At 37.2% G+C, this 16,562-nt stretch overlaps 1 protein-coding gene and 1 pseudogene across 1 annotated transcript; one reads left to right on the top strand and one right to left on the bottom strand.

Annotated features, from left to right (window-relative positions):
- Positions 1–258: 258 nt before the first annotated feature.
- LOC122089629 lies at positions 259–1,247 on the bottom strand (annotated as a pseudogene).
- A 12,391-nt stretch (positions 1,248–13,638) lies between these two features.
- Positions 13,639–15,176, top strand: LOC122088183 (polygalacturonase non-catalytic subunit AroGP2-like). Its single transcript, XM_042657365.1, has 2 exons — positions 13,639–13,747; positions 13,821–15,176. The coding sequence occupies exons 1-2, from the start codon at positions 13,697–13,699 to the stop codon at positions 14,772–14,774; spliced, it is 1,005 nt and encodes a 334-aa protein (XP_042513299.1). The 5' UTR covers positions 13,639–13,696; the 3' UTR covers positions 14,775–15,176.
- Positions 15,177–16,562: the final 1,386 nt, after the last annotated feature.

The following is a 16,562-nucleotide window of genomic DNA, read 5'->3' as shown; positions in this document are numbered from 1 at the left end:
CCATATCCCATCTCCCATCTCTCATCTCTCATCTCTCATCTCTCATCTCACTCCTCTCACTCACTCGGCCGGACAAGAAGAAGAAGACGACGACACCCCCTGCAACTCGATTCTCTTCCCTCCGGCGTCCGATTCTATTCCCTCCAGGTGCGATTCTCCCCCCTCCGGCATCCGAACCTCTATCCCAAGGTATGTAGGGTTCGGCTTCTTCTTCTTCCTTTCTAATTTAGGGTTCTTCTTGTCAAGTTAATATAGGGTTTATGCACTTTGGAGTGGGGAAAAAAGAAAGTAATTTTTTTTCTTGGACTGTTGTTTGATGATCCACCAAAAACGAGAATTTGAACCTTCAATGACTGGATCCCGTAAAAATCGATCACCGCCAACCAGAAGTTTATGTTTCAGTAAGTATTTATTGAGGGAAGAAACAAAGGAACGAACACGGCCAAGAGAGTTCCAAATGCTGACCATGGATACAAATACATGTGTATTGTCATACCCTAAAGACTAACTCATCTGACCAAGATTGTCGATCACGGTCAAACCAGAACCTGAACCCAATAAAAGAGAGAAAAAATAAGCCAAAAGTCTGCCTTTATCAATGCTTGCATCAATGTGAAATCCTCCCCTCTACGTGGACCTTTCCTTCTCTTGACTCTCACTGCCCCTTCTACAGCTGCTTGGCACAGTTTTGCTTGCAACTGTGCAATTCTCCTGTGTCTCTCTGATTCAGGAAGCAAGTCTACTTCCGCTGGTTTCTCATCCTCCAACTCACTGAAAATAACCTCGTTAACATCGTGGCCAGATTTGCTAGGTTCTTCTTTCTGAGGCACAGGGAGAAGGCTCTCTTCAGCGGGTCTCTGCTTTGAAGAAAAGCTCAATAGGATGGGAATTACAATAGGAAGCAGTAGGAGAACAAACAACAAAATTGTGAACAAGGTGATCACAATGTGGTTCAGATCGACAATATCTTCAACAATCATGATCCCCATCAAATAAGCAGCCAAAAGGAGGCAGACACTGTAAATAAATGTGAAATTCAAACCATCGGATGGCCAATTCTGTCTGTGACCTCCAACAGGTCTAATAAGGAGCATCAATGTTATAACCACCATGGTTGGCCCAACAGCAACCATGAAGATATTAATTTCTGGTTGTAGTCTTCCTAGAACCAAATGGAACTTCCATTGGTTCCCCCCCCCCTCTTTTTTTCTCTTTCTTCTAACCTTTAAGGTAAGTATGTGACCCATTCATATCAGCTTAATGTGTGATCAAGTAGCATATCTATGAATTAGTCTTCAATCATCTAGAGGTTTTATAGTTCCAGCATCAGAGGTTCACGATTTCTATCGACTTACGTTATGTTGCTATTGTGAAACCTATTCTCTCCCTCTCTTGTACATGATATATTATCTTATTATACGGCCGGATAGAGAAGACAAAATGACAACCTCATCCCTCAAGAAAGTTAGAAAAGATCAATTATTTATGTTAAGTGTGGATTGATGATTTAACCAAATTATTTTGTTATGAGAAAATATATATGGGAAAATAGTTGATATTTGGAAAATCCTATGATTAGGTTCTCTGTATTATGCATTGCTATGATTGGTCCTTGATTTTGATTTGGAAATTTCTTTTTTGGATGTATAAATGCTTTGACTTGTGTATTATCTGAAATCTTTGATGAAGAGTTTACCATTCCAATGAGTATTAAGTAATGTTACTGATTTTCTCTGTTTTCACATCTGAATTTTTTTTTAGTAATGAATGTTAAGTGTGCTATTGAATACCATTGGAGTGGGAAGACTACAGTTAAAATTGTTGATCCAGACTTATATGGCTACTTGGACATGGTGTATGACATCTACAATGAACTCATCACACATGTGCCTGTGGGTCATAATGTAGTTTTCCAAGCGAAGTGTATACTACCAAACAATGAGATAAAGGAGGTAACAGATGATCCATTAGTGTATGAGTTGTTTGGCTTGCATAGTTGTGATATGATAAATATATATGTGGATGACATTGTTCACAGCAAGTCTGCAACCGATGAATTTACAGTTAACCGGTTCCCTAGCAGTCTGGTTAATGATAGAGATGGTGAACTTGATGATGAACCTAATGGACAATGTCAACAGGCTCTACAACCGTATGGTGATGGTCCTGGTCAGAGCAAGGGAAAAATTACTGTATGTAGGGCTACTACTGATGCTAATAGTAGTGAAAGTGGAAGTGCTACTGCTTGTGCTACAACTACTACTAGGGGAGGTAAAGATACTAAGACCATTGCAAGGTTTGTGAGCATTGCTACTTCTAGTGGAAGAGCTAGTAGCAGAAGTGAAGCTACTGGTAAGAGATTGAGAGTGTCTGATGAGGTTGTCAGGGCTATTAGCAACAGCAATGCGTGTTCGGATGACTCTATGGTTGGATTTGATGAAGAGCGAAAAATTGACAGCGAATACGAGTGGGATGATGAAAGTGAAAAAGAAGATGGTCAGAATGACAGTGAATCTACAGAGGATGATGGGTATGGGAAAAATGATGAGGATCCAATTGATGATGACCTATATGGATATGAATCTGAAGAGTATTATGGCGAATTTGGTGAACAGAACCATGTGGGTAAAGGTGGCAAGGTGAAGATTGCTGAAGGTAATGTATATGGAAATGTGCACCATTTCAAGGAAGCCTTGAGAGAGTATATACTACAAGAGGGGTTTGATATTATCAGGCTGAAAAATGAACAAACTAGAGTTACAGTTATATGCAGAGCACCAAATTGTTCATGGAGATTACATGCTTCACCAATATCAGATGGTATCACCTACATGGTAAAGACATATAACCCAGTTCATACATGTATTAAGGCAACCAAGAACAATTCTGCTACATCTAGATGGATAGCAATGAAACTTCTTCAACAACTGAAGGTTCAACCAGAAATGAAAATAGAGACCATGGCTGATCACATGCAGAAAACATACGGTCTTCAGTTCCACTATACCAAGCTGTATAGGGCACGCAGGATTGCCCTAGAGATTAATGAAGGAAGACATTCTACATCATATGAAAAATTACCTGCTTATGCTAGGTTGGTACTTTAGAAGGATGTTGGGAGTATTTTTAAGCTCCAGTTTGAGAACAGGAACCGTATGTCAGATAATCCGATTTTTAAAAGATTGTTTGTTTGTTTTGATGCTTGCAAGAAGGTTTCTTAAGAGGATGTAGACCGTTCATTGGTCTTGATGGCTGCCACCTCAAGGGCCGGTATGGAGGGGTACTGTTGAGTGCAATATCTGTTGATGGGAACAATGGTATTTTTCCTATTGCATATGGTGTAGTTGAAATTGAGTGCAAGGATAGCTGGACGTGATTTCTGGATAATTTACGAGATGCTCTACTAGATGACAGTGATGATATGTCACTCACATTCATGTCAGACAGACAGAAGGTATAGGGGCATATACTTTTCTTTCTCTTTTTTTTCTTTTTTTTCTTTTTTATATGTATTTTGAATTATTCATTTACATGTCCTAACATTTTCCATATGTGTTGTATAGAGGCTGTCAGTTGTGATTTCCACAATCTTCCCTTATACTCACCAAAGAATTTGCAGTAGGCATCTATATCAAAACCTGAAGGCAAAGCACCCTGGTATGCTATTGAGACTACATTTTTGGGCTGCCTCACAAGCTTCAACTGAACTTCAGTTTCAAAAGGAAATGAATAGCATCAAGGAGATTAAGGAAAATGCATACTTGTATTTGAATGAAACCCCCTCGAGGATGTGGTCAAGGCATGCCTTTGATGTAGGAGCAAGAAGTGACCATATAACGAACAATATGACTGAGTCATTTAATCATTGGATTGGAGACTTAAGAAGCAAACCCATTCTCACATTGGTTGATCACCTAAGGGTGAAAATAATGGGTAGGCTACATAGAAGGTATGAGAAGGCAACCATATGGGAGGGTAAAGTAACACCAAGGGTTATGGTGAAGTTGAACAAGGTTCAGCAAGAAGAAAGGCATTACAAGTGTCAACCGGCAGGTGAAGGTCAATTTGAGGTCTTAGATAGATTTGAAAACAGATTTGTGGTTAATTTGAACCATTACAGATGTGATTGTAGAGTTTGGAAAAGCACTGGTATACCTTGTCTCCATGCTGCAGCTTCTATATCATACATAAGGGGAGAATTGGTCAACTATTGTGATCCATTTTTCAGTATTGGAAAATACTTGGATACATACAAATAGATGATCCATCCATTTCCAGATTTGGCAGTGTTGAAGGATGATGCTCCTAATGAGAGAGTATTACCACCAAATCTGAAGAGGTTATCAGGTAGACCTCACAAAATCATGAAAAGAGAAGCAGGAGAAGCACTTCCTTCAGATTTCAGGAAGAGATCATCATCAATTAGGTGTGGCATCTGCAAGAAGGAAGGACACAATAGGAGGACATGCCCGAGGGCTGGAGATGCTAAGTAGGATGGATGTACTAGTAAAAAGAAGAATATAAAGGTAAATGCAACTCACTTTATTTATTTAGTTGAAACTTGTTTAATAAATATATCATGCTTATTTGTTGTTGTGTAGGAGAAACATAAAGGAGAGAGTGAAGATGGGATCGGCACATCTCAACGACTGACTAGATCACAAGTATCTATGTCTAGCACAGTTGGGTGTTTACAAGATAAGGTATTGACCAAGCAAAAAACCAATCGAGCAAAGAGGACAGCAAGGGAGAGGGAGAAGAAATGATGTACAAGCAATCTAGATGTTTTAATTTAGAACAAGAGAACAATATTGTATTAATTTACTTTTTATGACTTTAAGACAGTTGGGTGTTTCTTTATGGTTTTGGATGTTTTTGACGGATTTGGTTTTTTTTAAGAGCTATTTCTATTTCACACTAGACATGGTTGTATGGAATATGTTATGAACAAGAATTTGAACAGGTATTTATGAATATGTTTTGGATGTTTTTTTATGGTATAGTTTGTGATGAAAACAGAAATTTGAACAGGTATTCATGGATATGTTTTGGATGTTTTTTTATGGTATAGGTTGTGATGAAAACAGGAATTTGAACAGGTATTCATGGATATGTTTTGGATGTTTTTTTATGGTATAGGTTGTGATGAAAACAGGAATTTGAACAGGTATTCATGGATATGTTTTGGACTTTTTTTATGGTATAGGTTGTGATGAAAACAGGAATTTGAACAGGTATTCATGGATATGTTTTGGATTTTTTTTATGGTATAGGTTGTGATGAAATATGTTGGTTTCAAGTGTATAATGTTACAGGTATTAAATGTCATTTTATAGCCAAAATGATGCCCGTTTACAGCCAAAATGCTGCCCGTTTAGAGTCAAAATAAAATGATGCCCGTTTACAGCCAAAATGCTGCCCGTTTAGAGTCAAAATGTTGCCTGTTTATTTTTTAAACTTATCACAATGCTGGCACTCTCTCCATCAAAATGCTACCGATTCAATTTTGAGGGTCATGATTAATCAATAACTTAGTAATAAGAACAGTGAGAATGAACGATTTCATTTAGTTCAGATTCTTACATACTTGACACAACTTCACTATTAAACATTGTAAAATCATTTTTTAACACATAACACTGAACACACCACCTGTAGGTACCATGGACCTCCGCCCCCGCCGCGGGATCGCGATTCTGCATGTAGCGCATGTACACACGCTCTTGGGTTCAACCCTAATGAGATGAGATAGTATCCCCTGGTCGTCAAATGCCAACGGGGGGATACACGCTATGGGTAAAAGGGAGTCGCCACCTAGAAAATGGTCTAGGACCATAAATGTCTCCCCCAATTAAGGGAGAGAGACTAATGACTCTGATGGATAAGGCTAGTTTGCACCAAGATTCTGGGCAAGTGTCAAGTGACAGACTGGGAAGGTGTTAGGCACCCAGTCTGCCCGACCTGAAGGCCGGTCTCTTTTTGTTTGACCGAAGTTTGTTTGTACCCTACTAACTAGTCCTAAATCTAGGTCACTGAAAACCCTAAACTAGGTATCTAAGCATGACATGTGAAAACCCTAAACCAAGTGTCTAAATTATGCTAGCTAGGTTATGATGCAAATAATGAAATGATTACGCTAATTAAAATTAGAAAAAACCTAAATGATTTAATTGATGTATTATGAGTCTTAAATTAAGCTAATGAAATAAGCCTAAACCTAGGATTAGTTGAGCAATTTGTGAAACCCTAAATTGAACTAACTCGATTAATTGAACCTAACCTAGATGGATGATCAATGAATTTATGAAATCCTAAATTGAATCAATTAAAATGATTAATCCTAATCCCTAGTAATTTATGAAATAAATTATTGCAATCCTACTTAATCTAATTAAAAAGATTTATAAATTAAATGAAACCTAATTAATTTATAAAAGTTAAATGGGCTAATTACATTAAATGAATGCATTTTTACTAATCTACCTAATCTAGTATAGGAGGATTAAACTAAACCTAAGGTTTAGTTAAACTAATTAATCTAGTTAAACTAATGAGTTAAACATTTTCAAAACCCTAGTTAAGCTAATGAGAAAGGAATATTTTAACTAATTAATCTAGTTAATTATCCTACAATTAAACTAATCACGAAACCTAATTGCACTAATTATGTTTACCTTGAGCTAATCCTAAGATGAGTTAAACATTTTCAAAACCCTAGTTAAGCTAATGAGAAGAGAATCTTTTAACTAATTAATCTAGTTAATTATCCTACATTAAATTACTAATTAATTGATCGATTAAAATAAACGAACTACTAGAGGGAAAAAGATTGGTAATTACACAAATTTAATAAATTGAATTGAATGAAGAAATCAAATGCAGTGATTAAAAAAAAAACTAAATAAATTAACCACAATTAAATAAACAACAGTCGAAATGACTAATTAAGTTAACTAAGTTACTTGAATTAATCTAAATTAGTACTACACTAATGCAAGTGAATGTCGGAGTACAAAAGATAGGAGATAGTAGGAAAACCCAAATCCCCAATACGCACCTAATGCTACGAGTCGGTTTGAGGGGCCAACCACGCCCGTCCTAAACTAAACACGCCCTAAACTACGTCCCATATATCCATTTGTTGATTCAAAACCCTATCTTAACAGAAATTAGTGAAACCCCGTGGTTATCATATGATTCAAAAATAACGAGCAAAACCCAATCAGTTTCAGCCCTCGATCCTAAGGGGTTGGATTAGAGTGACCCTAGGACTCCATATGGAATCCCCTAAAAATATTAATTGAAACACGGAGAATTAATTAAAACACGGCGAAGGCAAAAGTGAAATGGGAGAAATGTCACACAATGATAGGGGTTGGGAGCATATTACAATTTGAATTACAAAGATAAATAAATAAATGAAAAAAATGAAATGAATAAACAAAAGAAAATGAACACAAGAAAAAGAAAATAAAATAAAAAAGAGATAGAGAAGGAGATGGGGTTTCGGCCATAGTAAAAGAGAAAAGAAGAGAGGAAGAAGAAGAAAAAGAAGAAGAAGAAGGAGAAGAGGGGACTGGTTTTCTACTACAGGGAAGAAGAAGAAGAAAGGAAGAAGGGTGCTGCTGGATTTAGCTACAGCGAAGAGAAGAAAAAGAAGAAGAGAGAAAAGGGAAGAGAATAGATGGAGATGGGAATGTGCGGTTCAGGTTTCAAAGGAACAAAAGAAGGGAGAGAGCAAGGGTTCGGTGGCTGCTGTTTAAGGGTTCCAACGGTGGCAGGGAAAGAAGAGGAGGAAAAGGAGAAGAAGGAGAAGGGAGTGACTGCATTAGTCCTCCACTTCAACTCTGATAGTAGGAGAAGCTCCATTTTTCGAATCGTTTTTGGTTGGAAGATCAGCTTTCCTTCTATCACCTGTAAATCTCCAGACATTGGAACATTGGTTTCTTCCATTTTTGCCGCCACAGACAAGAAAGATACAGACAACAGCTGGTACTTCTATGACTCCTTATTGTTAAGATCGTTACTCCCACGCAGAAGCTCATACTCATATAAGAACCGATCCAGGTAATTAACGGCTAAACAAGCAGTCAATGGCTCGAAGCTATAATGGCGATAAACCTTGTAAATCCAATCAACTGAGTCATTACGAGCTGAGACATCGAGGCCCCCGGATTGAAGCCTCGCCAAATAATCATCTCTGGGCAGGGGATTCGATTGGTGCTGGTTCAGCAGTGAAGAAGAAGGGAAAAAGAAGAAGAATAAGAAAGGAGGAGAAAGGTGCGGCTGCGGTTCGGTTGCTGCCAGTTACAGCAGCAGGGAAGGAAAAGAGAAAGAAAAAGAAGAAGAAGAGAGGGGTTCGGTTGCTGCCAGTTACAGTAGCAGGGAAGGAAAAGAGAAAGAAAAAGAAGAAGAAGAAGAAGATTAGGTGCGGCTGCAGTTCGGTTGCTGCCGGTTAGGGGTTGCAGCAGCAGGGAAGGAAAAGAGAAGAAGAAGATAAAAGAAAAAGAAGAAGTTGCAGGTTCGGCTGGAGAAGAAAAGGAAAAGAAGAGAAGAAGAAGAAGAAGAAAAGAAGAAGGGAAGAAGAAGGAAAGATGGGGAGGAAATTAGGGCTTGAGATCCTAATCTAAGGGTCTAGATTAAAAGAACAAAAAACAATTTTAAAAAACTAACCCAAATCAAATCTACATGTTAAAAAAAACAATTAAACTTAATTAATCAAAAAAATCAATTATCTAAATACCTTTAATTGGACCGAAGTAAACCGATTTACATCTAATAAACCGCATTGAACCAAATTGAGACTAATTAATTAATCTAAACAAATCAAGTATTAATAAATTAGAAATTAATCTATTAAATTAGATAAGCTAGGTCTAAACTGCAATTAGGAGAAGAAAAAATACCTTAAGCCGGCTTTAATCAAGAAACAAGGGGAGATAACCCTTGTGCTTCAAGGCCAAAACCGAATCGAACCGAATCGGACTAAGTCTCCCGGCTCAAGGAAGGATTACACATTTAAATTTGTATACTTTGAGAGATTATTTATTTAGAGAGAGGGAATTAGCAAAAACCTTCATGGGGCCATATTCCTTCTCTCAAATTTTTCTCAATTTTTCTCCCCCCCCCTTGGAAGAGGGGAAGGGCTATTCTTATAGCCTTGGGACTTGGGACAATTCTCTCAAATTTCCGATGTGGGACTAAAAAACTAGAGAGAATTGTCCCAAAAGGCTTGCTTTTGGACAAAGGGGTTTGGGCGCCATGTGGCACCCTTTGATTGCTCGGAATGAAATCTGATACCGAACTTTGGAGTCAACTTTCGGGGGTCAAATCTTTCAAACCGTTTGTCGGAATTCGACGTGTAATATATCGTTAGAAAGCTCAGTCCGAGCACTATCCAATGATGTGAGACACGATTATAGTCTCGATCAGGAACCTTTACAAAAATATGCATAAATTAGGGACCCGGATCATATAATGAAAGAGAGAATCGGGCGTCGATTCGCATAGTTCTCGCATCAAAGTGTAATGTCCGACTTGAGGAGGCAAACAACAATAATCCACAACATCAAATTCTAATTTTTGAAAACATTTTCTCTTGAAAGTTTATAGGAAAAATTTGTCATTTTCTACTCTAAGTTTGAAAATTCTCCAAGTATAAAATGTCCAACATGTAATCCTTCATATTATCATCATTGCCGGGGGGTGACAAAATTCGGTGTCTACACCACCACAAGCACACCAATTACAATTTTCATCGTTCCATACGCTTTCTCTAAATACTTAATTCTTTTCTTCAAGCTGCGAATATCTTCTTTCATCTGTTGATTTTGGATTCTTTCACCAACAACTGCTTCTAAATTAGTTGCAGGGGGTGGCAAAAGTCTTGGTGCAGCTATAGGTTCACACCATGAGAAGTATCGACAACCTCTTGGTGCTTCAGGGCAGCAGTAGTACAACATATTTGGGTGCAAACTAGACTCTGAAATTCGCACCAATGCCCTTTTGGGTTCAGGACATTTGCATCTAACATTCACAAACCTTAACCCACTTTGACTACTGTCATTGACACTCGTGGTAGACATCGGTTATCTGCAAATTAAACATGGTAAAAGTGGATTATTATTACTTAGCATCCAGAGTATGAGAAACGCTCAAAATAGAGCCAGAACTCAAACACAGGGAACACAAGTCATAGATCTTTCCTCAAAGAAAACACTAAAACTTACAATGTAACTTCACCAACCTCTTCAAAGCTCTACAAAGCAACAGAAACCACCATATTCATCAGCAGTCAAGCTATTGGAAACAGAACAAATTAAGTGACAAAGCAGATTTTACTATGACGGTAAAAGTGATAGTAATTTTACTTGGTTCGTGAATTAACCAACTGGCTGCTTGAATTGTCTAAAGCATTTGCTTCTTTTGTTGAAGTTAGGCATCTGTTGCAAGTATTCTTAGTGTTGTTGACCCTGCTAAATAACTTAAAGAAGTTGCGTTAAGCGGATTCTTATATTGACTTTTGATTTTCATTCTAAATAATGTTGCAAAACCTGCATTAAGTCAAGTTTAGACTTTAGACTATCCAGAATGAGGGAAAATTATAAATCAGAAGAGAATTTTATATACTAATGTTTTTATAGACTGTGAAGAGTATGGCAACTTTCTTGCAAGACTTACCATAGTGCATATGTATATGGATAGTTGCTTGTATTGTGTATTAAATAGTTCAAATAATTTGTCAAAGAAAAAAAGAAAAAGGCACTTAAACTTGTTTAAAATGGAGGGGGAAGTCATACAATTGTTGAACCTAGTTTCTCTATAGTCTATACATCTGGTGCATTTTCTCTTTCCTCTATTATTTCCATTTAGTTTTTTCTTTATCCTATCTTTGTCTGAGTTTTATGTTTTATTTTCCTTTTTTTCTAAAAAAAAGTTTTGATATCTGTTTTCCCCACTTCTGAGTGTAAAAATTCCTTGCCTCTTCCTCTCCCTTTCTCTCCACCTCTGTACAAGTAGACAAATGGTGTTGGAAATTCATGTATAAACCAATATCTTGAACTGGTTGTGACAAATCAAAGGTGCAGCAAGACGGGTACTTGTGTGGATACTTTCATGGAACTTTTCTTGTCTTTTAGAAAACCAATGTCTCTGTGCGAAAACTCTTGGTCTTTGCACTTCAACAGATCGCATTCTCCTCTGATATACCGGAGTTCCCAACTTTCCTGTCAGAGGAAGCAAAAGACTTTTTGGGGAAGTGCCTTAAGAGAGATCCAAAGGAGCGGTGGACGGTTCAGGAGCTTCTTAAGCACCAATTTCTCGAAGAGGGTTGCGGCGGACAATTGAATTTGAAGCAAATTCAGAACTCTGCCTCTGCAACTTCTCCCATGAGCATACTTGATCAAGGCTTATGGGGATCAATGGAGGAATCCAAGACAGAAACAGAGACAGAAGCATAAACAGAAACACTAGTTCAGATGCCCAACCAATTTGGATCGGGTTATTCTTCAAATTCTCCGTCAGAAAGAATTCGGCTAGTTTCTGCGATCACCCAATTCATAAGTTTAAGGGCTTCTTCCTTCTACAATTTCTTCTATTATTATTATTACATCATTTGAGGCTTGTTCCTCATTTCTCACTAGTTTCTGCGATCCGTTGTGGCAATTGGAATAGAAGCGTTCACTATTTCAGTCCAAAATTGCACGGGTTTGGAGATGTTTTCTTGTTTTCAATTTATGCCTCCTATTGCCAAATGTTAAAGATCATCATCATACAACAGTCTAAGAAAAAATTTTACTTTCTTTTTTCCCCACTCCAAAGTGCATAAACCCTAGATTAACTTGACAAGAAGAACCCTAAATTAGAAAGGGAGAAGAAGAAGTCGAACCCTACAGACCTTGGGATAGAGGTTCGGACGCCGGAGGGGGGAGAGCTTTGCACACCGGAGGGGGGAGAATCGCACCCCAGAGGGAATAGAATCGGACGCCAGAGGGAAGAGAATCGAGTTGCAGGGGGTGTCGTCGTCTTCTTCTTCTTGTCCGGCCGAGTGAGTGAGAGGAGTGAGATGAGAGATGAGAGATGGGAGATGGGAGATGGGATATGGGTTTAGGAGATGGAAATAAAAGAGAGGGCAATATTGTCCTCTCACAATAGGTGGGGTTATTTTGGGTATATTATAAAAAAACTAACCAATTTTCATTCATTTCTCACGGTCGGCGAACGGCAGGGATCGATTTGAAATTTTTTGAATTTTTAGGGGGTGGCTTTGACATTTCGAAAAGTCCAGGGGGTGACGTTGAATAACGATCGAAGTTCAGGGGGTGGCAATGTAATTTTCTCTTGAAGTTAAGTTACCAACCAATTTTCATGACATAATATCTCCACGTGGGAAAGGCATATTGGGTTAAAGCCTTGCAAATGGATGGATGACCATGTGAAGAACAAGTCCACTTCTACCATCACCCAATATAAGATTTAAATATCTATTAGAAAGTCAAACTTTTGTAGAAATAGTTAAAAAAAATGGATGGCCACAAATAGAAGGGAAAATGTTAATACAAAAAGGTGTAATATTCAATTTGGCTTTGACGAGTTGTTAATCTATATTATTCTCCTATGAACATCAACCTTCATATTATAATAACATATGAATATCCTTCACCTGTTATCTCCTCATTTTCCTATTTATAAGTCACAACTTATTTCGACATTTTCAATAGGGGGAGATAAGAGGGAATTGAATACTACACCAACAAGCAACGACCCTACTAAATAAGAAAACAAGATAAGAAATTCAAAGCTCTATGACAATAACCCAAATTGAGCGTTGAATGGCAGTTTGGAAGTTTGCCTTAACGGTAGTCATAAAAGAGAATTTTTTTTTTTTCACTTTTTCAAGGGATAATTTGGGAAATTACGGAATACATTTAACCTGATAAAAACTCAACCCCCCCCCCCCCCTCCCCCTTTATTTCTTAGACAACTAGTTATCTTTTCTATATCTAAATTTTTCTTGTCAATTCTTGGGATGATTAAACTTCATAGTTTCTCCTCCTTAAAAAGTTTTCCTTCCATGGTCATGCATTCTTATTTGAAAGTCTCAAAATTGGTTCCTAAATCAGCAATTTGAATTGTTCCTAGAGAATCACATGGGAGGTTATTTTGGCCTAAAGCATGTATGGCTTAGATTCTTCAAAAAAAGATTAACTTCTTAACAAAATAAAATTTCATGACAGCAACTTTCTAATTGATGTCTTTTGTTTCAACAAATTTCTAGCAACCCAATTTTTGGTAAGTTAGGAATGTGAGAGGAATTAACATTCTCCATAACAAAGTTACCCCTTAACCTAATTTTTTTTCACTTCTGCTATCAAGTAATCAGTTCAACAGTCGAAACTCTAAATAGAAAAGGTACAGATCCCAAATTCAAAGGGGTTAACTTTGATATTTGAAAATTGAGGACTAAAGGGCAGTTGGTATTCACAAAAAGAGAATTTTGCAATTTCTCATAAGGAAAATTGGGCAATCACAGAATACATTTAGCCATTTAAGTGACAAACAAAAATTTCCACCATTTTTTATTTGTTGGCTTATTAAAATTTTCCCTCTATATAAACTCAAACACCCCCTCATACAACAAATCCATTCCTAAGAAAGCAGAGTCCCTACTCATTCCATTCTTTATTTCAGTTCCACCATGACACATCTAACTTTGTTACTTGGACTTCTGATTGTAGCATACTTTAGTGTAAGAAAAAACGATACTTTTTCATTTTTTATTTTCTAATTTGGTTGTTAATTTTTTCTACATAAAATTGCAGGGTTCTCAAGCAGAAAATGCCTTCTCACAGTACTGGGAAGAGCATATTGGTCTTCCACACCCTCCACATTGGTTATCTGCAAAGGCTTCTCCATTAAATCTCCATCAGGTGAAAATGTTTATGAAACTTATGGAGGAAAATGAATTGAATTCCCACCTACCTTTATTCTGTAAGCAGGCTAACATCGCTTGTTCTACAAATGCATTGATGAAAAAAACAGACACAACCTTGCCACCAATAGCCAAATGGAATAGTCGTGAAAAAGTGAGATACGATGACCTTCCAAATAAAACACTCATGCCAGTTTCCAATCGAGGAGGTTTGCCATTTTTTCGAGAGTCAATGGTGAAAGAAGGAGGTTTTATGCCTGTCCCTGATCTTAGAGACCCAATGTCATATAAATCATTCTTGCCACGATCTTTGGCATCAAAAATCCCATTTTCTTTTGCCCAGATCAAGGAGTTGAAGAAGCTTTTTGATGTAGTGGATGAATCAAACATGGATGAGTATATTCAACAAACACTTGAGATATGTGAGAAGAGCAGTTGTGTGACTTCTGCAGAGGATCTCATAGACTTTGTTGTTGAGAAATTAGAACACCATTTACATGTATGGAGTACTGAAAGCATCGAAGGATCTTATGAGAATGTTACAATTGGAGCTATGAAACTCATCCATGGAAACCTCTCTGTACCACCAGTACTCTTATGTCATACTCTACCATTCTTATTTCAAGTCTATTATTGCCATGTTTTGCAGAAAATAAAAATATACGCAGTTGATATACATGCTAGGAAGAAAGTAAATCATGCAATTATGGCATGCCATTATGATACATCAACTTGGAATCCAAACCATATTTCTTTTAAGCTATTAGGTTTTGGCCCAGGAATGATTGAAGTTTGTCATTGGATCAATGAGAATGGAGTAGTCTGGACAAAGTCTATAGGTTGAGAGCATTTGAAGATTTGATTTTTTTTTTTTTTTTGGTAAGGGCATTTGAAGATTTGATTACCTCCCACTTCTCTTGTTTGTGTTACATGTTATTGCCTATGCAGATTTGACTCACTTCCTTCTCCTTGGTACCATTGAGCTTTTTATTGTGGTAAGCAGAAGAACACATAGGAGGCTTTAGAGGTTAGAAGTCCAGTTTTATTTCCCATTAAGTTGTGTTTTAATGTCCAATTTAAGTCTGAGAGTAATCTTCTTTTCAAAAATCTGTATTGTGTGTGAAAGGAGTTCCAGCCAGTGTTTACTTCTATGTTTGACAGAGGCTACAATAGTTCATACTTTTGTTTCTTAGCTATTGGCTGAATTAACATATTTTATTCAACAACAAAAAAATATCTATTTCCCATCTACAGTCTAATCATTTAAGCCAACATAATTCTGGGTAAGTGTTTCATGTGGAAAAAGTGCGGTTCTCTACGTGCATGAGGAAACATTTACAAACGAGTCATTTTCTCTTTCATGGGGTGGGATGATCAACTAAGGTGTCCAAGCCAGCTTACGCGCACCTCGACTAATCATCAGGGAGACGAGCGTAGCAATCCATCGCCACGGTTTCCACTTAAATCGTAGATGCACAGATGAAGAATCAAACCTGAGACCATATGCCTATCCACCCAATCCCGAATTCGCCCTAACCATTTGAGTAACCCATGGAAGGATAGAAAGTGATTTAGAAATGAAAATTAAAGTGATTAAAACTGCGGAGTTCAGACTTGAGTTTGAATTTTCTGCGACTAACAATGAGATGCAGTGAATATCCAAAGATTGAGAGGGCTCAATCATGCACCCCCAGTCATTGGTGCTCATTACAAAGGAATTTTTTTGTGACTTTCTATTCCTTATACTCTTCTGAGTCATCTTGTTGAACAGATATGACGGTGGGTGTCATATGACTTAATTGGAATCACGTTCTATTTACAACAAAAGACAGATTTCCTTCCCCTTTGGCTAGACTAAGCTACATGAATCAGAGCACCTTACTACCAATCAATGTTAAAATATAGGGAAAAGGCTCTCTAAGTTAAAAGCGTACATTGTTCCTCCTCACATGTATCATTTTATTGAATACATGACTATGGCTTGAGAAGAGAGGAAATATAATTTAGGTTATCCACTCAGTGCAGAATTTTGACCCAAGTCGGGTGGTGTACAAAGGGTATCAATAAATAGTGGATACGTATTATGGACTTTGTACAAAAGGGAACACATTCATAATCCTAAAAGGTGTATGTACTCTTTTTTCAATTTTTTTTTTTGGATAAAATCTTCCTTCAACTATGGTGCATATATTTTGTTCATGGATTTGATTTTGGATACGATCCTCTAAAGATTATGTTTTGTGATACGTTGACTTTTCTGATTTTGACTAAAACAATTCGAAATTAATAATTAGATTTTTCAGCACACCATGTAATTTGGTTGACTTTAAATTTACTTAAAAAATTATGTTTTCTGTTCATTAAAAATGGACTCCAACCATAGAGTTAGGGATGGGACGGATGGGTTCAATTGGAAGTCTTGATCCAACTCAAAATAAAAATTATGCTTCGTGGTTCCATAATCCAATTTTTCAACGGATAATTTATTTTTGGATAAACTCACTAGAATTATATTCTTCTCAAATATATCATCAATCTGGGGAAGGATGAAATCCTTTTAAGAAATAAAGTTTTTGACTGGAATCAAATCGAACCTTAACTATTTCAGTAATAGAACGAGTCACACTTTTAC

Source organism: Macadamia integrifolia, chromosome 9, assembly GCF_013358625.1.
Source record: "Macadamia integrifolia cultivar HAES 741 chromosome 9, SCU_Mint_v3, whole genome shotgun sequence".
NCBI lineage: Eukaryota > Viridiplantae > Streptophyta > Magnoliopsida > Proteales > Proteaceae > Macadamia > Macadamia integrifolia.
This window is presented reverse-complemented; position numbering and strand designations above follow the sequence as displayed.